At 50.0% G+C, this 14,720-nt stretch overlaps 7 protein-coding genes across 13 annotated transcripts; 5 read left to right on the top strand and 2 right to left on the bottom strand.

Annotated features, from left to right (window-relative positions):
- Positions 1 to 272: 272 nt before the first annotated feature.
- PV10_05264 (uncharacterized protein) lies at positions 273 to 2,242 on the top strand. Its single transcript, XM_016369895.1, has 3 exons — positions 273 to 1,045; positions 1,094 to 1,332; positions 1,390 to 2,242. Exons 1-3 carry the CDS (start codon positions 970 to 972, stop codon positions 1,693 to 1,695), a joined length of 621 nt encoding a protein of 206 aa, XP_016225683.1. The 5' UTR covers positions 273 to 969; the 3' UTR covers positions 1,696 to 2,242.
- On the bottom strand, positions 2,200 to 5,091 carry PV10_05265 (uncharacterized protein). Its single transcript, XM_016369896.1, has 2 exons — positions 4,523 to 5,091; positions 2,200 to 4,466 (listed from the first exon to the last, which is right to left on the bottom strand). The coding sequence occupies exons 1-2, from the start codon at positions 4,868 to 4,870 to the stop codon at positions 3,162 to 3,164; spliced, it is 1,653 nt and encodes a 550-aa protein (XP_016225684.1). The 5' UTR covers positions 4,871 to 5,091; the 3' UTR covers positions 2,200 to 3,161.
- A 158-nt stretch (positions 5,092 to 5,249) lies between these two features.
- On the top strand, positions 5,250 to 7,110 carry PV10_05266. 2 transcript variants are annotated; one of them, XM_016369898.1, is made up of 4 exons: positions 5,250 to 5,357; positions 5,411 to 5,908; positions 5,968 to 6,787; positions 6,839 to 7,110. In XM_016369898.1, the coding sequence occupies exons 1-3, from the start codon at positions 5,255 to 5,257 to the stop codon at positions 6,417 to 6,419; spliced, it is 1,053 nt and encodes a 350-aa protein (XP_016225686.1). In that variant the 5' UTR covers positions 5,250 to 5,254; the 3' UTR covers positions 6,420 to 6,787; positions 6,839 to 7,110. The 2 variants fall into 2 exon arrangements, with proteins under 2 accessions (XP_016225686.1, XP_016225685.1); XM_016369897.1 differs by having other exon boundaries at positions 5,968 to 7,110.
- Positions 7,111 to 7,463: 353 nt separating this feature from the next.
- Positions 7,464 to 10,255, top strand: PV10_05267. Of its 2 annotated transcripts, XM_016369899.1 has the most exons (3): positions 7,464 to 8,189; positions 8,242 to 9,102; positions 9,149 to 10,255. In XM_016369899.1, the coding sequence occupies exons 1-3, from the start codon at positions 7,576 to 7,578 to the stop codon at positions 9,600 to 9,602; spliced, it is 1,929 nt and encodes a 642-aa protein (XP_016225687.1). In that variant the 5' UTR covers positions 7,464 to 7,575; the 3' UTR covers positions 9,603 to 10,255. The 2 variants fall into 2 exon arrangements, with proteins under 2 accessions (XP_016225687.1, XP_016225688.1); XM_016369900.1 differs by having other exon boundaries at positions 8,242 to 10,255.
- Positions 10,256 to 10,597: 342 nt separating this feature from the next.
- On the bottom strand, positions 10,598 to 12,252 carry PV10_05268. Of its 5 annotated transcripts, XM_016369902.1 has the most exons (4): positions 12,157 to 12,252; positions 11,687 to 12,102; positions 11,608 to 11,637; positions 10,598 to 11,559 (listed from the first exon to the last, which is right to left on the bottom strand). In XM_016369902.1, exons 2-4 carry the CDS (start codon positions 12,081 to 12,083, stop codon positions 11,342 to 11,344), a joined length of 645 nt encoding a protein of 214 aa, XP_016225690.1. In that variant the 5' UTR covers positions 12,084 to 12,102; positions 12,157 to 12,252; the 3' UTR covers positions 10,598 to 11,341. The 5 variants fall into 5 exon arrangements, with proteins under 5 accessions (XP_016225690.1, XP_016225689.1, XP_016225693.1 ...); XM_016369901.1 differs by having other exon boundaries at positions 10,598 to 11,637; XM_016369905.1 differs by having other exon boundaries at positions 11,608 to 12,102.
- Positions 10,704 to 11,991, top strand: PV10_05269 (uncharacterized protein). Its single transcript, XM_016369906.1, has 2 exons — positions 10,704 to 11,048; positions 11,096 to 11,991. The coding sequence occupies exons 1-2, from the start codon at positions 10,995 to 10,997 to the stop codon at positions 11,366 to 11,368; spliced, it is 327 nt and encodes a 108-aa protein (XP_016225694.1). The 5' UTR covers positions 10,704 to 10,994; the 3' UTR covers positions 11,369 to 11,991.
- A 1,313-nt stretch (positions 12,253 to 13,565) lies between the features above and the next one.
- On the top strand, positions 13,566 to 14,680 carry PV10_05270 (uncharacterized protein). Its single transcript, XM_016369907.1, has 2 exons — positions 13,566 to 14,227; positions 14,279 to 14,680. Exon 1 carries the CDS (start codon positions 13,774 to 13,776, stop codon positions 14,224 to 14,226), a length of 453 nt encoding a protein of 150 aa, XP_016225695.1. The 5' UTR covers positions 13,566 to 13,773; the 3' UTR covers position 14,227; positions 14,279 to 14,680.
- The last annotated feature ends 40 nt before the right edge of the window (positions 14,681 to 14,720 follow it).

Below are 14,720 nucleotides of genomic sequence, written 5' to 3' on the forward strand. Positions count from 1 at the left end.
TAATCGGCTAAACCTGCCTCTCGACTGTGCATCTGTTTCAGACGGGCGCCAGGGGACCTGGCAAATCGCCCGCCCTTACGCTGCTGCCTAACCTTGGGACTGGCGGTGCGAGAGAGCGGCAGTTGATCTAGGCGCCGAGACGCCTCATGCCTCCCTTGACTGCAGGTACACTGCGGAGTTCGGTGACTCGCAACTCCCCTACCAAACCAATGAAGACAAATATCGTCTTCAATCTCACCAGCATAGGGTCTGAATTCTTTATCCCTAAAAAGGCCCTGTACTCCTTACATTGAAGATGAGGAATCTACGAGTTCTAAAATGCTTAAGCATGATATTTTACCCGTCATCGACGAGGTTCCTTCGGCTTTCTTTGACTTTCTCGTGGTACTGGATCCGCACTTTTGGTAGTTCCGAAAGCCATGTTAGGACCCGTTTGGTGCCTCGTCTCCGTCCACTTGATATGTCTTCCAATGACTCGCTCCATCCTGGCTGCGACCAGTTGCTGAAACGATGGTGACCTAGATTTCGACAAAACGGCCTCATCAACAGCGAGAGGTTGATTTTTCTCTCCCAGTAAAGATCTCTCATCCGCTGTCCTCTGCTTCAGACAGGACGCGAATGGAAACGCTTCCGCGCTGCCCACAGAATAGCGCTCAATCTCTTAATTTCACTCTATGCACAAATCCGGGACATGGCCAGATTGCGAGGGCCAATGCGGCAAGAACATGTGGACATTGAGGTAAACGTCGAGCAGCCTTTTCGGGTCCCCTTTGTTCTCTTAGGCTCCGATTCGGGCTCCTATGTAGAGAAGAGATAAATGAGATCCTATTCTGATCCCCCTTACTTCTGCTTTTGTTCCCCCCATATTGTTGATTGCAATATAATGTAACTAGTTTACTGTACAGTGTCGGAGCATAATATTCTCAACGAGACTGAGAATTGGCTCGAACCGCTGTCGGCTTTCCGGGAATGCCCGCTCGTCGGAATAATGAAGACCGCGCAAGATGGAGAAGCAAATGCCGTTGTATGTTATCAAACCATCTCGGTGAGATCAGATGCCAATTATGATCTGAAAAGCTTCTAACAATTACAGAACAAAAGCTAGGATTGCATATAGAGCCGTCACAAGTTCGCCTGGTTCCAACGAGCAACGATCCATACCGTTGGAAATATCCTCCACGTCTTCAAAAACTATTTACTAAAAATATGAGCGATCAGTCAATTGGGGTCTATAAGATTCTATGCCGGGAGATCGAAGTTAAAAAGTCTATCATAGCAGTAGCACAAGATGAATCTGGAGGGCTTGACGAAGGGGCAACGAGCGATGATGAAGTCCGGCAAAGCACCGTCTATTATTTTCTAAGCCAGAGGCTGACTCTATGTCCGTAGCGCCCACGGTCGTCAGAACCAGAGCTCGGACCACTTCTCACAACTGAGCAATTGCAAATTGAAAACCAAAAGCTCTCCAAAGAGGTGCTATTATTGCACGATCAGGCCACACACGCTCAAGAGGAAGCAGATCGAAAGGATCGAGAGATCGAACAACTTCGACAGGAAATACAGAAGTCGACATCGACAAGAGACTATTTTCAAGCCTATTTACAGAGATGTTCACAACAAGTCGAAAACGCATCGAAGCTACTCGAGTCATTAAACCGCGAACTGAGATGCGACATCGCTGTCATTCTTAGTTAATCTAACTACGACTGACCACGCTCTCGAGGACGGTACTCATACTGAGAATTTCTCTTGAATTTCGATTCAATACCCGCTGAACACTCGGATGATCGCTGAAGACATATTTGCGTTTTGGGAGATGGGACCCCAATATGTACAATTGGACCGGGAATTTGCAGGTTGCTTTACAATGTCGGGACGTCTCCAAGAGATCAAGAATTTACACAATATAGGTCAAGGACTTTCCAGAAGAAGGGAGGGTGTCGAGCCAACGTAGTTGGGGCATTATTGAGTCTAGGTTGAGTGTAAATTCTGCAGATCCACAGCTTGGTGTTGAGCAGCGTGAAGATAATTTGGAACGTGACGCAGAATCGAAGAGGCAGAGGCGCGCTCGAGCACTGGGCGAGCGACAGAGAGTGGGTGCCAGTGCACTTCTGAGGACGGCTTGGCGGGTTCTGAAGCGTGCACTGAGCGGCCCAAGCACCTAGCGTAGGGATCACCTTCGGAAGGGCCCAACTTCCGGGGACATGTTTGCAGAACCGATATTCACATGCAAATCACGTGCTTTTATTGGTCGTGCTCCTGTCTGTACGTGGACTAGTCCTGCCAGGGTTCCCAAATGATTTCCCTGGTGCGCGGACATGTTGTTCACACCAGCTCACTGCCACGTGATCCTTTCGGGTTTGAAAAAGGCGAAGCTACCGTGATACCTAAGTTAATCACTGTGAAGATTTTACTCGATGAAGAGTTTTCGAATGGCTTGGTCACAACTCCAACACTCCTTTGGCCAGAGAGCCTTTGCAGGTCGTGGAGAACTGCCAGTCGCGTGTTGCGAATGCAGGCATTCAAAGAGAGCGGCTATCTAAGAAGCGCAAGAGGTCGCCGGAGCCTTCGAAGACAATGAGCCAAACCCTGTCACAAAAAGGCGTCTCCTTGCTGCTGGATTGGGTATCTCTCCTTTGACCCAAGTGAGCTATTCAAGTTTGTACTGGATTGACTGACGTCCATCAAGACTTTGAAGATGACCTGACGCCGAAACCCCAAGAGGTCCCAGATCTCATCGGATCGACGCAGAAAGAAACTGGCTCCTTTCGCTCCCCTGGATTCCGTTACGTGGGGAGTGGCTGGCAAGGTGGCGGACATTGAGGATGTCTATCTCGGGGAGGATGGTTCCATCCAGTGCCTTGTCACATGGAAGTCATCGCTTAGCTCGATGAAGAACATTGTTGGCGAAGAACTACGGCAACGATGCGATGAGCTGTTCATGACAAGGTATGGCCACCAGGAACTGCAGAAGGCTGTGGTCAAGTGGCAGACCACGAAGTAGTGAGGATATGCTGGTTCCTTTTTAGTCAGGCAGCGCAACTGGAACGAGTTATACGATGTCCCCAAATTGAAGGCCCCTAAGTGCACACTAACTGGTCTTTCAGTGGAAGGCCGAGGTTGCCTAAATGGATCAATTCTGGAAAAACTTCATAGCCACATTATCGTCTCCGATCCCGAAATCCAGTATCAGTGTTCTCCAGGACCTTCTGTGTTGGCCTGATTTGCCTCCGATTTTTTCCATCTTCAGTGGGGTGCCGTGAACGTGCACTAGATTGCACATATTGTGCACTTGTCATGGCCTGCCGAGATATCGTAGACTCATGACTGAGACGCGTGGTTGAGTAGGGCGCTGCTGTGGGTGTCATAGCAGGGTGCCTTGATTTCTCCAGAGCAGCATGTCTCGTACGTTTGGCAGTCATTTGCTCGGCGGCGAACTCATCAGTAGAAGTATCGGATTCGTCTTCTTGAAGCATTGATAGAGACGTACGGCTGTCCGTGGACGTGGTTGACGGAGTAACCGCAGGTGCGCGTCGGGCTATCTGGTTTGCGTGGTCAATGAGATTGTCTCGATCGGTTTTGGCCCGATCTCGGTTGTTGCGTAAACCACCGGCTCCCTTCACAAATGTTTCCCTGTCGCTGGTCATTTGAAATCCCTTCAGTTGACTCATATGACACTCGGGAGGTTCTCCAGGGGCCTTGGGCGCGGTCAGATGGTGAGTATAGAGCTGCAGCGTTGCGGTGCCTTGGTGGTAAGTGTTTGAGTAGCTGTAGGCGTTGCCATCATATGTGGGTTCTGCCGATTTGTAATTCTGCAGACTGTGCATCGCCCTGGCGCCGACTGCCCCATCGTGACAGGCTTGCCGCTTTGCGACGTCAGCACGGCCACCCTCACTCTTTCCCTCCAGGAAAAAGTTTGGTGCCGCCGGCAGAGAGGTGTTGTTGGATGGGACAATGTGCTTTCCGAGATCACGGCGGACACTCCGATCGATTTGTTGGGGATAAGCGCCGTCATACAAGTCTGGTACGGGCTTTGGCAGGTCGTCGGCGAGCGGCTCTAGGTGATTGAATTGGCGGTCGGATGCGGAATAATGATTTCTTCTCGAATCGCCAGCAATGATGGACATGATTTCGGCCCGTGCAGTCGCTTCATCGCCTGCTCTTTTAACTTTTCTCTTAAACTCTTGAAAGTCAGCGTGGGTAAATCGAGATGGTGAAAGCGATGCCCGAGGCGCACGCATAGTGGTTTGTATATCGTCCATATTTCCTGGTTCAAGGGGGGGATGGGTGTCGTCTGGTTCGTATCCTTCAGGATAAATACCACCATCGATCAAGTTCTGCTCGAAATTGGGATCGTAAGAAGATTTGCCGGTCTTGCTGGTTGCACCACTGCCGCCGGATGCAGACGAACGCTTTCGGCTTGAATTGGATTGACTCATGGCGTCCTGGTCAGCTAGAATGGCAAACTACAAGAGCATTCTGTTAGTATTGGACTCGAAACGGGCACACGAACGGAACTCACTCCTCGAATATGGGTTAAATCAGGTCCGCCGTGTCGTGAAAATCGCTTCGCGCTTTTGGTCCCAGGCCCTGAAGTGTTGATGCCGGATTGGGGTGTCAACACTGGTTGTACTGGTTGTTCGGTCTTCAGAGTCCTGCGGTCGAACTCTCTCAACGCTCCTCGAGTCAGATGGACCTTGGAGAGCCGATTCCAGAAGCTTGGAGTACGGTGCCACCGGTATGTTTCGGCTTCTGATGTGCGTTTCTTTCTCTTCGGCGAGGGAGAGTCCTCAGGGGAGTCCTTAGGAAGAGATTCGAGAGTATCTCGTCGCCGCTTCTTCGAAGGAAGGTCTTCGTTGAGGACAAACATGGTGCGTCAAGTGTAGCGGTTGAGAAACCGGGTGAGGAATAAAGTAGGCCGCGGTGGCCGGATTGAGGGGTTGTTGTTCAGTCTGCAAACGGTGCAGACAATGTCACAGATGGCGCGTCGAAGCAGTAATCAATTGGCTGACGACGTCGGAGCATTCAACACCCGCAGTAGCGCCTTTATTCGAACTCATGTGGTGGAGCGGTTGCAAGCATGATTGGACATGAAGGGCGCGGTATCAAGTTGCGAAGTCGTCTGCGCAGGCAGCCCTTGGGGGCCAAATACTGTGCTCAATGAAGAAGGAAGGTTAGCCGAGTACGATGCAACGGCACAACTTTTTGCTGTGAATGGGGTCCTGGCGGTAATTTCTCTGATGCTCACCCTACGATGGACGACCCATTTATTCAACACTTTCTCGAAATACGCCTGGGTGGGCGTTACCAAATTTGTCGACGTATAGGATCAGGCTCGTTTGGAAAAGTATACATTGGTACGATAGTCCTCAGAGACACGATGAACATTGATTATGACTGATCCACGCAGGGCGCGATGTTCCTACGGGTGATGTGGTGGCTATCAAACTCGAGCACCGTTCGATTGCACCATCACTCCTCCGCCAAGAGATCGAGATCTATGAGGAATTGATTGGACAACCCGGCATCCCTCGAGTGTTCTGGCACGGCTACCACTGTGATTTCCAGGTGGTGGTGTTTGAACTTCTGGGGCCCAATCTGGAGGATCTCTTTCGATACTGTGACAACAAATTCTCACTGAAGACGACGTTGATGCTGATGGATCAATTCCTCCATCGGGTTGAAAGTCTCCACGCGGCGGGATATCTCCATCGCGACATCAAGCCTGAAAACTTTCTACTGGGCACCGGTAAGCACGGCAACATTGTCTACATGACCGATTTTGGACTCGCCACATATCGGATGGACTCACACGACCAAGCCATGAGTTACAAGCCTGCAGCCAGTCCCCGGATTTCCTTGGTCGGCACCTGCCGCTATGCCAGTGTCAATGGCCATTTGAACATCGGTAAGTGACGTGAATGTATCCCATCGTTGATTCAACGACTAAAACTCGGCCTCCTACAGCTCCATCATGGCGTGACGACCTTGAGTCGCTGGGGTATATGGCCTTGTATTTTCTTCATGGGTCCCTTCCCTGGCAAGGTCTGAAGGCCGCGACTCGGCAGGAAAGATACAGGCTTGTCTTCGAGCGGAAGCAGACGATCAAGGTAATTGAACTATGCCGGGGTCTGCCTGCGGAGTTTACTACCTACATGAGCTACGTTCGTGGATTGGGCGGGGATAAGCCCGATTACAGGTACCTCCGGAGCTTATTCGGTCGCCTCTTTCGCCGCAAAGGTTTCGAGTATGACCATGTGTTCGATTGGACGCTTCGAGAATTTGAAAGGCACTCAAATATGAATCAGCAACGTCCTGTGCCCTGTCCTAACGTTGGGGAGCAAAAGACGCAGCGGGCCCCTGTAGGCAGACGTGACCGAAAGAGGACACGTCGAACACGAGCTAAGGCGAAAGAATGATAGTTGGAGTTCTCTGGCAATGTTTGGATTTCGGACTTGACATCTCATTCGCAGATATTAGTGGCCTACCGCTTTGACAGCTAGCCCCAAACTCTTCCCTCTCTTCCTGCCGCCCAAAACCGAGGCTTGGGTGTCTGTTCTTAAGTGCAAGGCAGATCCATGGCAAAGTCGCTGGACACCGATGACCAACCCCCGGCTGCTCTTGTCCAGGGACCGCAGCGGCGGTTAGCGTTGCCTTTCTTTTCCTCTCCCCTTCCCCACCCACCTCCTGCCCAGGGACACAGTCGAAGGCGCACTACAACCCCTGCCGAGTAGTCGGGATCAAGGCTTCTCTCTAGAACGGGCTGGCCCCTGGATGATTTGGGCAGGTCTTGCAAATCCTCCAATGCTCTCCATTGCACCGACCTGACACTTGGCAGCGTTTCCATTCGACTCGACACCCCGGGCCCCGACACCTTCGGATTGTATGTTCGTTATTGGCATGGCGACAAGCACGATTGCCACAGAATCCAGGTCTGCCAGAACTCGTCGACATACTAAAAAGACTTATTTATTTGAGAGAGAAATAGTGTTAAGTAACGTACCTTAGGGCTCGGACCTGTTGGCTCTTGCAATGGATATAGATGCCGTACTTCTGGAGTCTTGACTTTTCCGCAAGGATGAAATGAAGGATAGAAAGAACAGATTCGACAAATTCCCTGCCCATGTCTCACCGCTTTATACAGCCGCGAGCAAGCCTTATCTGCGTCCAGGCTACTTTTGCAAGTGACTTTGAAGCTACGACCGTTGCGTATAGTCATGTCACATGTTGACGCAGTTATTCATATAGAGCAGCTTTTGTAGTTTCAGATTGAACTTGCGTAGGGACTGGCTCTGGTCACTGGGAAAAGTCTGATGACTAGCTTGGAGTAAAGCGCCGTGTTTGGTTGTGCCCCACTGGAAAGATCCACTGGAAAGCCGGACTTGGCAGCTAATTAATGGTGACGCTTGGCCCCCGGCCAAAAGGTCTTTCCCTTGTCGACATCATCCTCTACGCGCCCTCTGTCCAAATTCAGAATCTGTGAAAATCTGTTCTTTTTGAAACAGAGCATACAATATTGAGGCACTGCCAAAACTGCAAAAATTGCCGCCTACGAATACGCGGCCCAGTGCTGCGATGGGGGCAGAGCCGGACGATCCCTATCCCGGGGACCGCGTTTGTCCGACCCGCGCAGAATTCTATGCTGTCGCTACTGACAGCTACAACTTTTGGACAGTTCCGACTACCGAGTCACAAGATTTCGACATTGAACGATATTTGTCCGACCTTCTCACGGGAGTGCCACCCTTCTTCTTTAATTCCAAGCAAAGGCTCTCGTGGGTCGATGGCGAGTGGCTGCATCTGAAATGTAAATCAGAATGGGGAACAACGAAGGCTTCAGCATGTAATGTGAAGGTGAGAGGTCTCACTCACTACGCAAGATTGGGCCTCTCCACGCCGATAAGCTACGACCATGAGGAGGGGACCTTGAACTCGACACTATCGTTGGGGTTGGGAGCTTCACCGAATATGGCATGCTTAATACGAGCTTGGTGTTATATTCTCTCTTGCCGCTGGGTAGAGAGACTTGCAATAGCCGGGCAACATGCGCAACTTCTGCAGCCGACGCGGCCAAGTTTGTCCAACTTTTGGGAGACTACTCTTGCGGGAGACTGGCATGCTGTAGTTAATCGAGGCGGAAGTACCTACCATGCCCCTTGGTCTTGGTCAAAGAATGCTTCAGCTTCTCAGTAAGTCCGTAATCCAGTTTATATTCATGCCCTGCTAACAGAAACATAATAGCGTGGACTTGCCAGAATGGCCCCCCAACTCCGTTTTGGCACTAGAAGCACTTGAAAACTTTTGTGCTACCGAAAGCATGCACAGAGAAGCTACGCTTGCTCTCTGTGTGGTCATCCTTCTTTCGCAATATCCCGACAAGATCGTCAAGCTCCCAAAGTACTCATTGCCGACCGCCAAGTCAGGCAGGGGTTTATCTCGGCACAAAAGGTTTGATCTCTTGGTGGACAAAGCTATTACCCTAAGTTGTGCCGAAGAAGGTATCGAATCGATCTTGTGCAGTCCATTTCTAGTGCCCGGAGTGCCATGCACTTTGGCTGGAGCCCACCTCCTTGGAGCTCGCCAGGCTCTGTCAGAGGGCGGAAAAATGAAGTCCCTGGAAGATTTCATGATTCAGAAGAGACCTACTATAGCGCCACTATGGTTGGCTGCAATTTGGTGTGGTCAGGCCGAGCACATCCTCAACAATGCTGTTCTTGGGTATTCATCTGTTAACCTCCCGGCTTCCACTTGGACTGGGATTCCGCAGTCATTTATTCAGTACGACTACATTTCCCGCGGACCGCAGGGGACGATACCACGAGCTAACGAATATCGTGTAACATACTTGGTGAACCAATTGGCATTCCAGCCGAAGACGCCCTATCCGCCGTTTGAATATACCAAGAAGAACAACCTCAGCCTAGAGGTGAGCACTCATCTTTGTCACGATCACTATCTTCAGAGTTACAAGATGTTCTGGGTTGTGGAGGAGGAAGAAGATGAAGATATTCTTGCGCAGTCCCTTCAACTTCCACGGCGGAGCGCCAGTCTCCAGGCCGCCAAGGATCTGCCTTTAGGAAATCCTTGCCTCTTCCGATCGGAGTAAGTAAACGATTTTCATGTTGGCTCTGCGGCTAACTTGAATGAGGTTCCTCGATGATGGTGATTACGCTTCGGAGAACGCTACTCGTAACATTGTCAATTGGCACAAAGAGACAGAGGAAGGTGGCATCTGGCTTGATATGGGTAACGAACATGAGACGCGCAAAGTTCACATGCATCCATGGATACATCGAGAGTCATCAGAATACGAGTCAGACGCATCTGACGCCTCTGGCCCTGGTGCTCGGGAGGTATTTGATCGAGATAAGGTTCAGAAATGGCTAGAGGACGTGTCTGCAGATCCTTGCGAAGACAGGAATATGCCAGCTACTGCTAAACGGAAGAGAGATGAAGAAGCCGAGCCGTATCAACCCCCTTCCAGCGAGCCACCCAACGAGGAGATTCAAAATCACTACGGCTCGGTCATCCAACAGATTGTATTATCCGAAAACGGCAGTCAGACAATCCTCGCGCGACGCGACAAACACATCCACAGTTGAACACACACGAGACGAACAAGTGGACTATCAATCTGCCATCCCAAATGACAGGCGATCAGTGCCCGGAGAGCTTGTTACTGCGTCTCTAATGCGTCTCTCTTCCTTAGAGGGCATGACACGAGGAATAGACACTACTTCAATAGCAGATTTCCCATATGTCAACTCATTTGCAGAGGAGCACCATTGCGTGGAAACGGCCGCTGATAGCGCAGCGCCTCTTGCGAAGCAGGCGAGACGTCCCAGTCGACGCAGCCACAAGAAACGGTATGCTCAACTGAAAGAGGAATGAGGAGACTATCACGCATGCAGCAGATACAGACGAAAATGGACAGGTTGAAGGCCGCAACAAGTGAGGTGGAAGAGAGTGACTTCAAAAGCGACTTTTTCGGTCACGAGGAAGAGGGCCCTATCTAAAGGTGATCACAGCAGTTAACGCCACATGGAAGTCACTGGGTACGATTACCACAAATTTGAAGTTGCAACCACGCGTTTCCAGACACAGTGAGCTTGGTTTAAGGATTGCGGTGATAGACAGTTCGCTACGAAGCTTGCCGCGTCTCAAAGGTCACGCGTCGTAAGCAACATGTAGCTTTGAGACCAGCATCAGATCAAGAAGAACACGGAAGCTATCCACTCAATTTGTGCGTGACTGGCAGACTCCAAAGCCCAGAGGATTGGGAGTCTAACCTGCATGACCTTGTGGAGCGCATTAGGCCACGTCTTCGTCTCTTTCTAGACGCCCTCTCCGAATGAGGAAGAAAGAACGAAACGCTCACCCGTCTCCAAGCCCCCATGATACGTGATATACGGAGAATGACGGTTGGCACCCAACATCGTCTTCAATTGATCCTGAGAACCTTCCTGCAGAAGGTCATGTGGCTGCTTCCGACGAAGTTTAGACCAAAAGTTCCTTTTGCACCCGTAGGGGCTTGCTGGAGCCACTTCCATTCAATTTTATGGGCTTGAGATTTGATGCTGGGGCCGAGTCACGCACAGCAGAAAATTGACAGTTTGGGCTTGGATTTTGTGAGGGGCTCATTTCCGCCACGTGCAAATACTGACACGTGATATCCAGCAACCAGAAAAAGAGTCCATGAGGGGCAACCAAGTAATCTTTCTCGACATCTCGTCGGGCATCAACAGCCTAATCAATTTACTGGAAACAGCGTAGCAGAGCTTTTGCAATCCCTCGCTCTTCGCTCCTCGGCATCTATATCTTGGACAATGCCTTCGACGATTCCTGCGAAGCGACACAATTCATGATACGATCCGCGCCTTTTTCTGGTCTGCCTCCGCAAGGAAATACATGCGCAGCTACCAAGCTCCCATCGGCCTTTATCCAAACTACCACGAGTCCGATTGTACTCTCGGAATATATTGTGCTTGCTCGACATGACGAGGAAGGACACTGACAAGAAAAGATTGAAAGAGAAGGCCCAAGACCTAGTGCGTCAGTGTGCTCGCACTCGACAATTTTGCTGATTTATGGCTAGGTGCGCGACAGGGCAGATGTTGTGGTGGATCCAGATGAAACGACTGGAGAAGATAATTTCATATATGAGAAATGGCCCGATGTTTGCGGAGTTGTGGTCGATAAGGGCAGCGAGAATGGCTTCGTGCAGATAACCGGTGGTGGCAAGCCAGCCCAACGCATAAACACAGGAGATGGTGCTTCTGGTTTTGCTAAGATTGATATACACAACGGTCAATCCTGTATGCTTTACGGAAGACCAACGGTCCTATATATTCGCCCCCGCTCGAGTTGAAAGGTCAATTCGCGCCTTTTCCCTTTCCATTATATGGATGATGAGATTTTGACCCATTTCAAGCGATAACTCAATTGAAGGCATTTCATTCTTCCCAGCGGTTATTACCAGGATCGGGTATTCTGTCGAATGGTCTTGCAGAAACTTTATGAGATCCTCGTTGCGTACGTCGGTACGATATGGCCGTGTGTCTGAACGGGTCAGCCATTTTGGCGTTTTGGGGGAGGGGATTTTCGTACACTGATGTTTTCCTACCCCTTTCGCTAAATCTGCAGCACCTTAGTCTGTTCCCATGAATGAAAATCAGCTCTAACTGACCATATGCAGAGGGAATCTCATGCGCTTTGGCAAGCGCCTCAAGAAAAGAATGTTGAAAATTGATCAAATTGTCCTTGAGGTGATCGATCAAACCGATCTTGTCTTTCTCCTGTAACCGGACCACTCTGAATTTCCCGAGGCTGGCGGCACATAACAACGTGACTCCTCGTCCGCAATTATGTAGGACATCGCACAAAAATTCCTGATAAACGAGGTTATCACGGCCGGTCTGTGGTGTCTTCAAGATGTCAACAGCTTCGCGAACAAGCCGTGGACTTCGTCCTGAAAGACGATCCCGCGTCCTCATTCGCTTCATGGTAGCGTGGAGCAGTTTACAGGTCTTTGCAACCTCGTCACTCTCGTCGCTCGTTTGCTGGCTATCGAGTCCGGGGTCCATATTCTGACCTATGAATATTCTGTTATCAGTCAGCAATTGAGCTTACCGACGGTGCAGAGGAAGCTAGACGTACTTCGATAGAAACCAATGGGAGGTTGGTAGCAATTATTTATGACTGCGATGGTTGTTTGCAGAATGTTGATTGAAGGCAGAATGAGGTTGATAGAATTAAGTGGAAGTGTGATAGAAATGGGAGTTTGATAGAAGCTGGAATAGGTTTGACATAAACTAGTGGAAGTTTGATAGACACTAGAGGGAGTTTGATAGATATTGGCCGGTGCTTGATTCGTGGTCGTGATACCGAGCGCCTGAGACCGAAGCGAACTTTATAATTGGCTGAACGCTGACTTGTCCAAGTCTTCTAAGCCTGCATGGGAGGAGGTGTGCACATTCCGTCCGTATCATCGTTACTGCAAGCAGCTTCTTATCTGCGCCGACGGAGGTACATGCTAAAGAGTTGCATCGAATGTATGAGCCTTCAAAGGTATTATGTCTCTTGTCTCAGTTTGAGTAGGTGTCGGATTGTGGTTTTTCCCCCAAGAACAATCAATGCAAATCCTTGCTTTGTGCCTACCGATCTTGACTTAACGAGAGGAACAGCAGGACCGAACGGTGCATTTCAAGGATGAAGGTCGCTAGGACGTACACGCAAAGTCATGCAAGTCAAGCCATTTCAGCCGACGTGGGTTGCGGCTCATGCCCGTCGCGCTGAGTTGGCCCCATCATGGTCAGTCGTTGTATCCATTTTGATACATCAATTCGTATCGATGGCCAGATGGGCGGCCCGGAACGTGCAGTGCCCCTTGTCGCATTAGAGGACGAAACAACTGCCTGTCTGAACTGTTAAGGGTGCATGCGAACCAATTTCATTGCCATTAGGAAGACATCCAGTGGGGTGAACGATAGACAGCAATATGCAGTGTCATGGCAAAGAGAACAAACAGGGTAAGGTACCTAGAGAAATCTGGCTCCATTTTCTTCGTCTTTGTTGGCGGACTCGTGTATTGGCGGACAACACAGCCATGCATATCAGGAACTTCTTACAAATGATGTGAGCGCCTCATTTACCTTGGAATCGGACTGTGATAGGATCTTAACGTGCATTTCCATCATGGATTCTCGTGATGGTTGCATACAGGATGCACGGAAGTCCTGCATCTACACTATGGAAAGTTCACAACCATGAAACCAAAGCCATGCGCAGCTATACGGTTTGTAGTGTTTCTCCAAGCTCATGGCCCGGATGCTGGTGGGATGAAGTGTTGTCCACTAAGCGACGACGTGTTGAGTGACCATGCAAATTCCAGGAAGGAGCAGCTCATCTCGACGTATCACAGACCAATGCTAGCACGAAACCAAAGCCATGTGCAGCTGAACAGTTCACAGTGTCTCACCAGGCTCATGTCCCTGGTGCTGGTGGAACCGAGCGTGGTCTATAAATCCCCTTTGCTTCCCTCTTGTCCGGTCCTTCGACTCTATCCTTGATCACCGAAGGGCCTCTCCTTCGAAATCAGGATCACCAAGTCTCCTTCCCATCTCAATTCATACTGGTTCTGATCACCCTACATTGAGACAAAGAAATACACGTCAGGTTCTGCAGATTTCGAGCGATTTTCGAATTCAAATACATTGGTCGTTGATATACCCCGAACAAATTCTCCTCAAGACTCTTGACATCTCTGGCCTTGCCATGGCTCAGCTCTTCCATGATGAGCAACCACTTCCTCGGGACAGCGGTGAATTGACTTCGCAGCCGGAAGACCGCAGAGAATCCCCCATGGGCTCCCCTAAACAAGCCAACAAGGACCAAAATGGCCTTCCAGCGGCGTCCAACGGAAGTCCCGCAGCTCAAGACGGTACTGGGTCAACTGATTCGTCGACAGAGAACGGCATGGGCTTCATTAATAGATTCGACCCTCAAATGCTACCGACATTGAGCTTTGCAGTGAGTGTCACTCGCGAACCTACGGCACCAGCTGCTCAGCCTCAACAGCCTACTACAGGCAGCAATGGAGAATCTAAGCAACCACCTCCTCAGGACGGCGCTGGATCGACTTCGCAGTCTGGAAATATGGATTTTATGCAACCTCTGGATCGAGATTCGCTGGAGCGTCTGGGTTTTCTGAGACCAGATAGCAAATAAGGTGTTCTGTGTGCCCTTACTCTTATGAATTTCGATTCTAACAGAACTACAGACTCTGGATCCTATCTGGCATCCTTGGTATATTCCCAGGGCAGATAAAATGGAGATATGTTGTACAGAACTTTCAATCTTTACAATCATCTATTTCAAATGGAAGAAGGAAACATGGAGTGTGGAGGGTAATCCAATGTGGTCCAAGGAGTATTGGAGGATCCGCCAGTGCGCCATCGGCTCTCGTTTACCTCTGTTAGTTGGACTTGTCCTTTCTGTGGTAATCCTGCACGTAGCTAGATACTCCCTCATCGGTCCGGGTTACCTTGTGAGACGTGGACCATTTCGGATGTCCGGTAATGCTGATGGTAATGAGCACGCTGAAATAAGACAGGGTGTTGTAACTGCCGGAGGACATTTAAATATGTTCTTACTACGGCTTTTAGTTAGCACGTATCTAGGGCTTGTGCATTCCTTGACACAAGAACTCCAGTGTGAGAATC

Source organism: Exophiala mesophila (genome assembly GCF_000836275.1).
Source record: "Exophiala mesophila strain CBS 40295 unplaced genomic scaffold supercont1.3, whole genome shotgun sequence".
Classification (NCBI taxonomy): domain Eukaryota; kingdom Fungi; phylum Ascomycota; class Eurotiomycetes; order Chaetothyriales; family Herpotrichiellaceae; genus Exophiala; species Exophiala mesophila.

What these genes read in the sequence shown, in the direction of transcription:
- PV10_05268 (XM_016369901.1), bottom strand. Translation starts at nt 12,083, where the DNA reads ATGGACCCCGGACTCGATAGCCAGCAAACGAGCGACGAGAGTGACGAG. An exon ending in TGAGATTCCCTCTGCATATG is followed by an intron (nt 11,638 to 11,686) that starts GTCAGTTAGAGC and finishes AAGGTGCTGCAG; the next exon opens with ATTTAGCGAAAGGGGTAGGA.
- PV10_05264 (XM_016369895.1), top strand. Translation starts at nt 970, where the DNA reads ATGCCCGCTCGTCGGAATAATGAAGACCGCGCAAGATGGAGAAGCAAA. An exon ending in TATGTTATCAAACCATCTCG is followed by an intron (nt 1,046 to 1,093) that starts GTGAGATCAGAT and finishes TAACAATTACAG; the next exon opens with AACAAAAGCTAGGATTGCAT. An exon ending in GGGCAACGAGCGATGATGAA is followed by an intron (nt 1,333 to 1,389) that starts GTCCGGCAAAGC and finishes CTATGTCCGTAG; the next exon opens with CGCCCACGGTCGTCAGAACC.
- PV10_05265 (XM_016369896.1), bottom strand. Translation starts at nt 4,870, where the DNA reads ATGTTTGTCCTCAACGAAGACCTTCCTTCGAAGAAGCGGCGACGAGAT. An exon ending in ATTTAACCCATATTCGAGGA is followed by an intron (nt 4,467 to 4,522) that starts GTGAGTTCCGTT and finishes ATGCTCTTGTAG; the next exon opens with TTTGCCATTCTAGCTGACCA.
- PV10_05267 (XM_016369899.1), top strand. Translation starts at nt 7,576, where the DNA reads ATGGGGGCAGAGCCGGACGATCCCTATCCCGGGGACCGCGTTTGTCCG. An exon ending in AAGAATGCTTCAGCTTCTCA is followed by an intron (nt 8,190 to 8,241) that starts GTAAGTCCGTAA and finishes GAAACATAATAG; the next exon opens with CGTGGACTTGCCAGAATGGC. An exon ending in CCTTGCCTCTTCCGATCGGA is followed by an intron (nt 9,103 to 9,148) that starts GTAAGTAAACGA and finishes AACTTGAATGAG; the next exon opens with GTTCCTCGATGATGGTGATT.
- PV10_05269 (XM_016369906.1), top strand. Translation starts at nt 10,995, where the DNA reads ATGACGAGGAAGGACACTGACAAGAAAAGATTGAAAGAGAAGGCCCAA. An exon ending in AAGAGAAGGCCCAAGACCTA is followed by an intron (nt 11,049 to 11,095) that starts GTGCGTCAGTGT and finishes ATTTATGGCTAG; the next exon opens with GTGCGCGACAGGGCAGATGT.
- PV10_05266 (XM_016369897.1), top strand. Translation starts at nt 5,255, where the DNA reads ATGGACGACCCATTTATTCAACACTTTCTCGAAATACGCCTGGGTGGG. An exon ending in GTTTGGAAAAGTATACATTG is followed by an intron (nt 5,358 to 5,410) that starts GTACGATAGTCC and finishes TGATCCACGCAG; the next exon opens with GGCGCGATGTTCCTACGGGT. An exon ending in CAATGGCCATTTGAACATCG is followed by an intron (nt 5,909 to 5,967) that starts GTAAGTGACGTG and finishes GGCCTCCTACAG; the next exon opens with CTCCATCATGGCGTGACGAC.
- PV10_05270 (XM_016369907.1), top strand. Translation starts at nt 13,774, where the DNA reads ATGGCTCAGCTCTTCCATGATGAGCAACCACTTCCTCGGGACAGCGGT.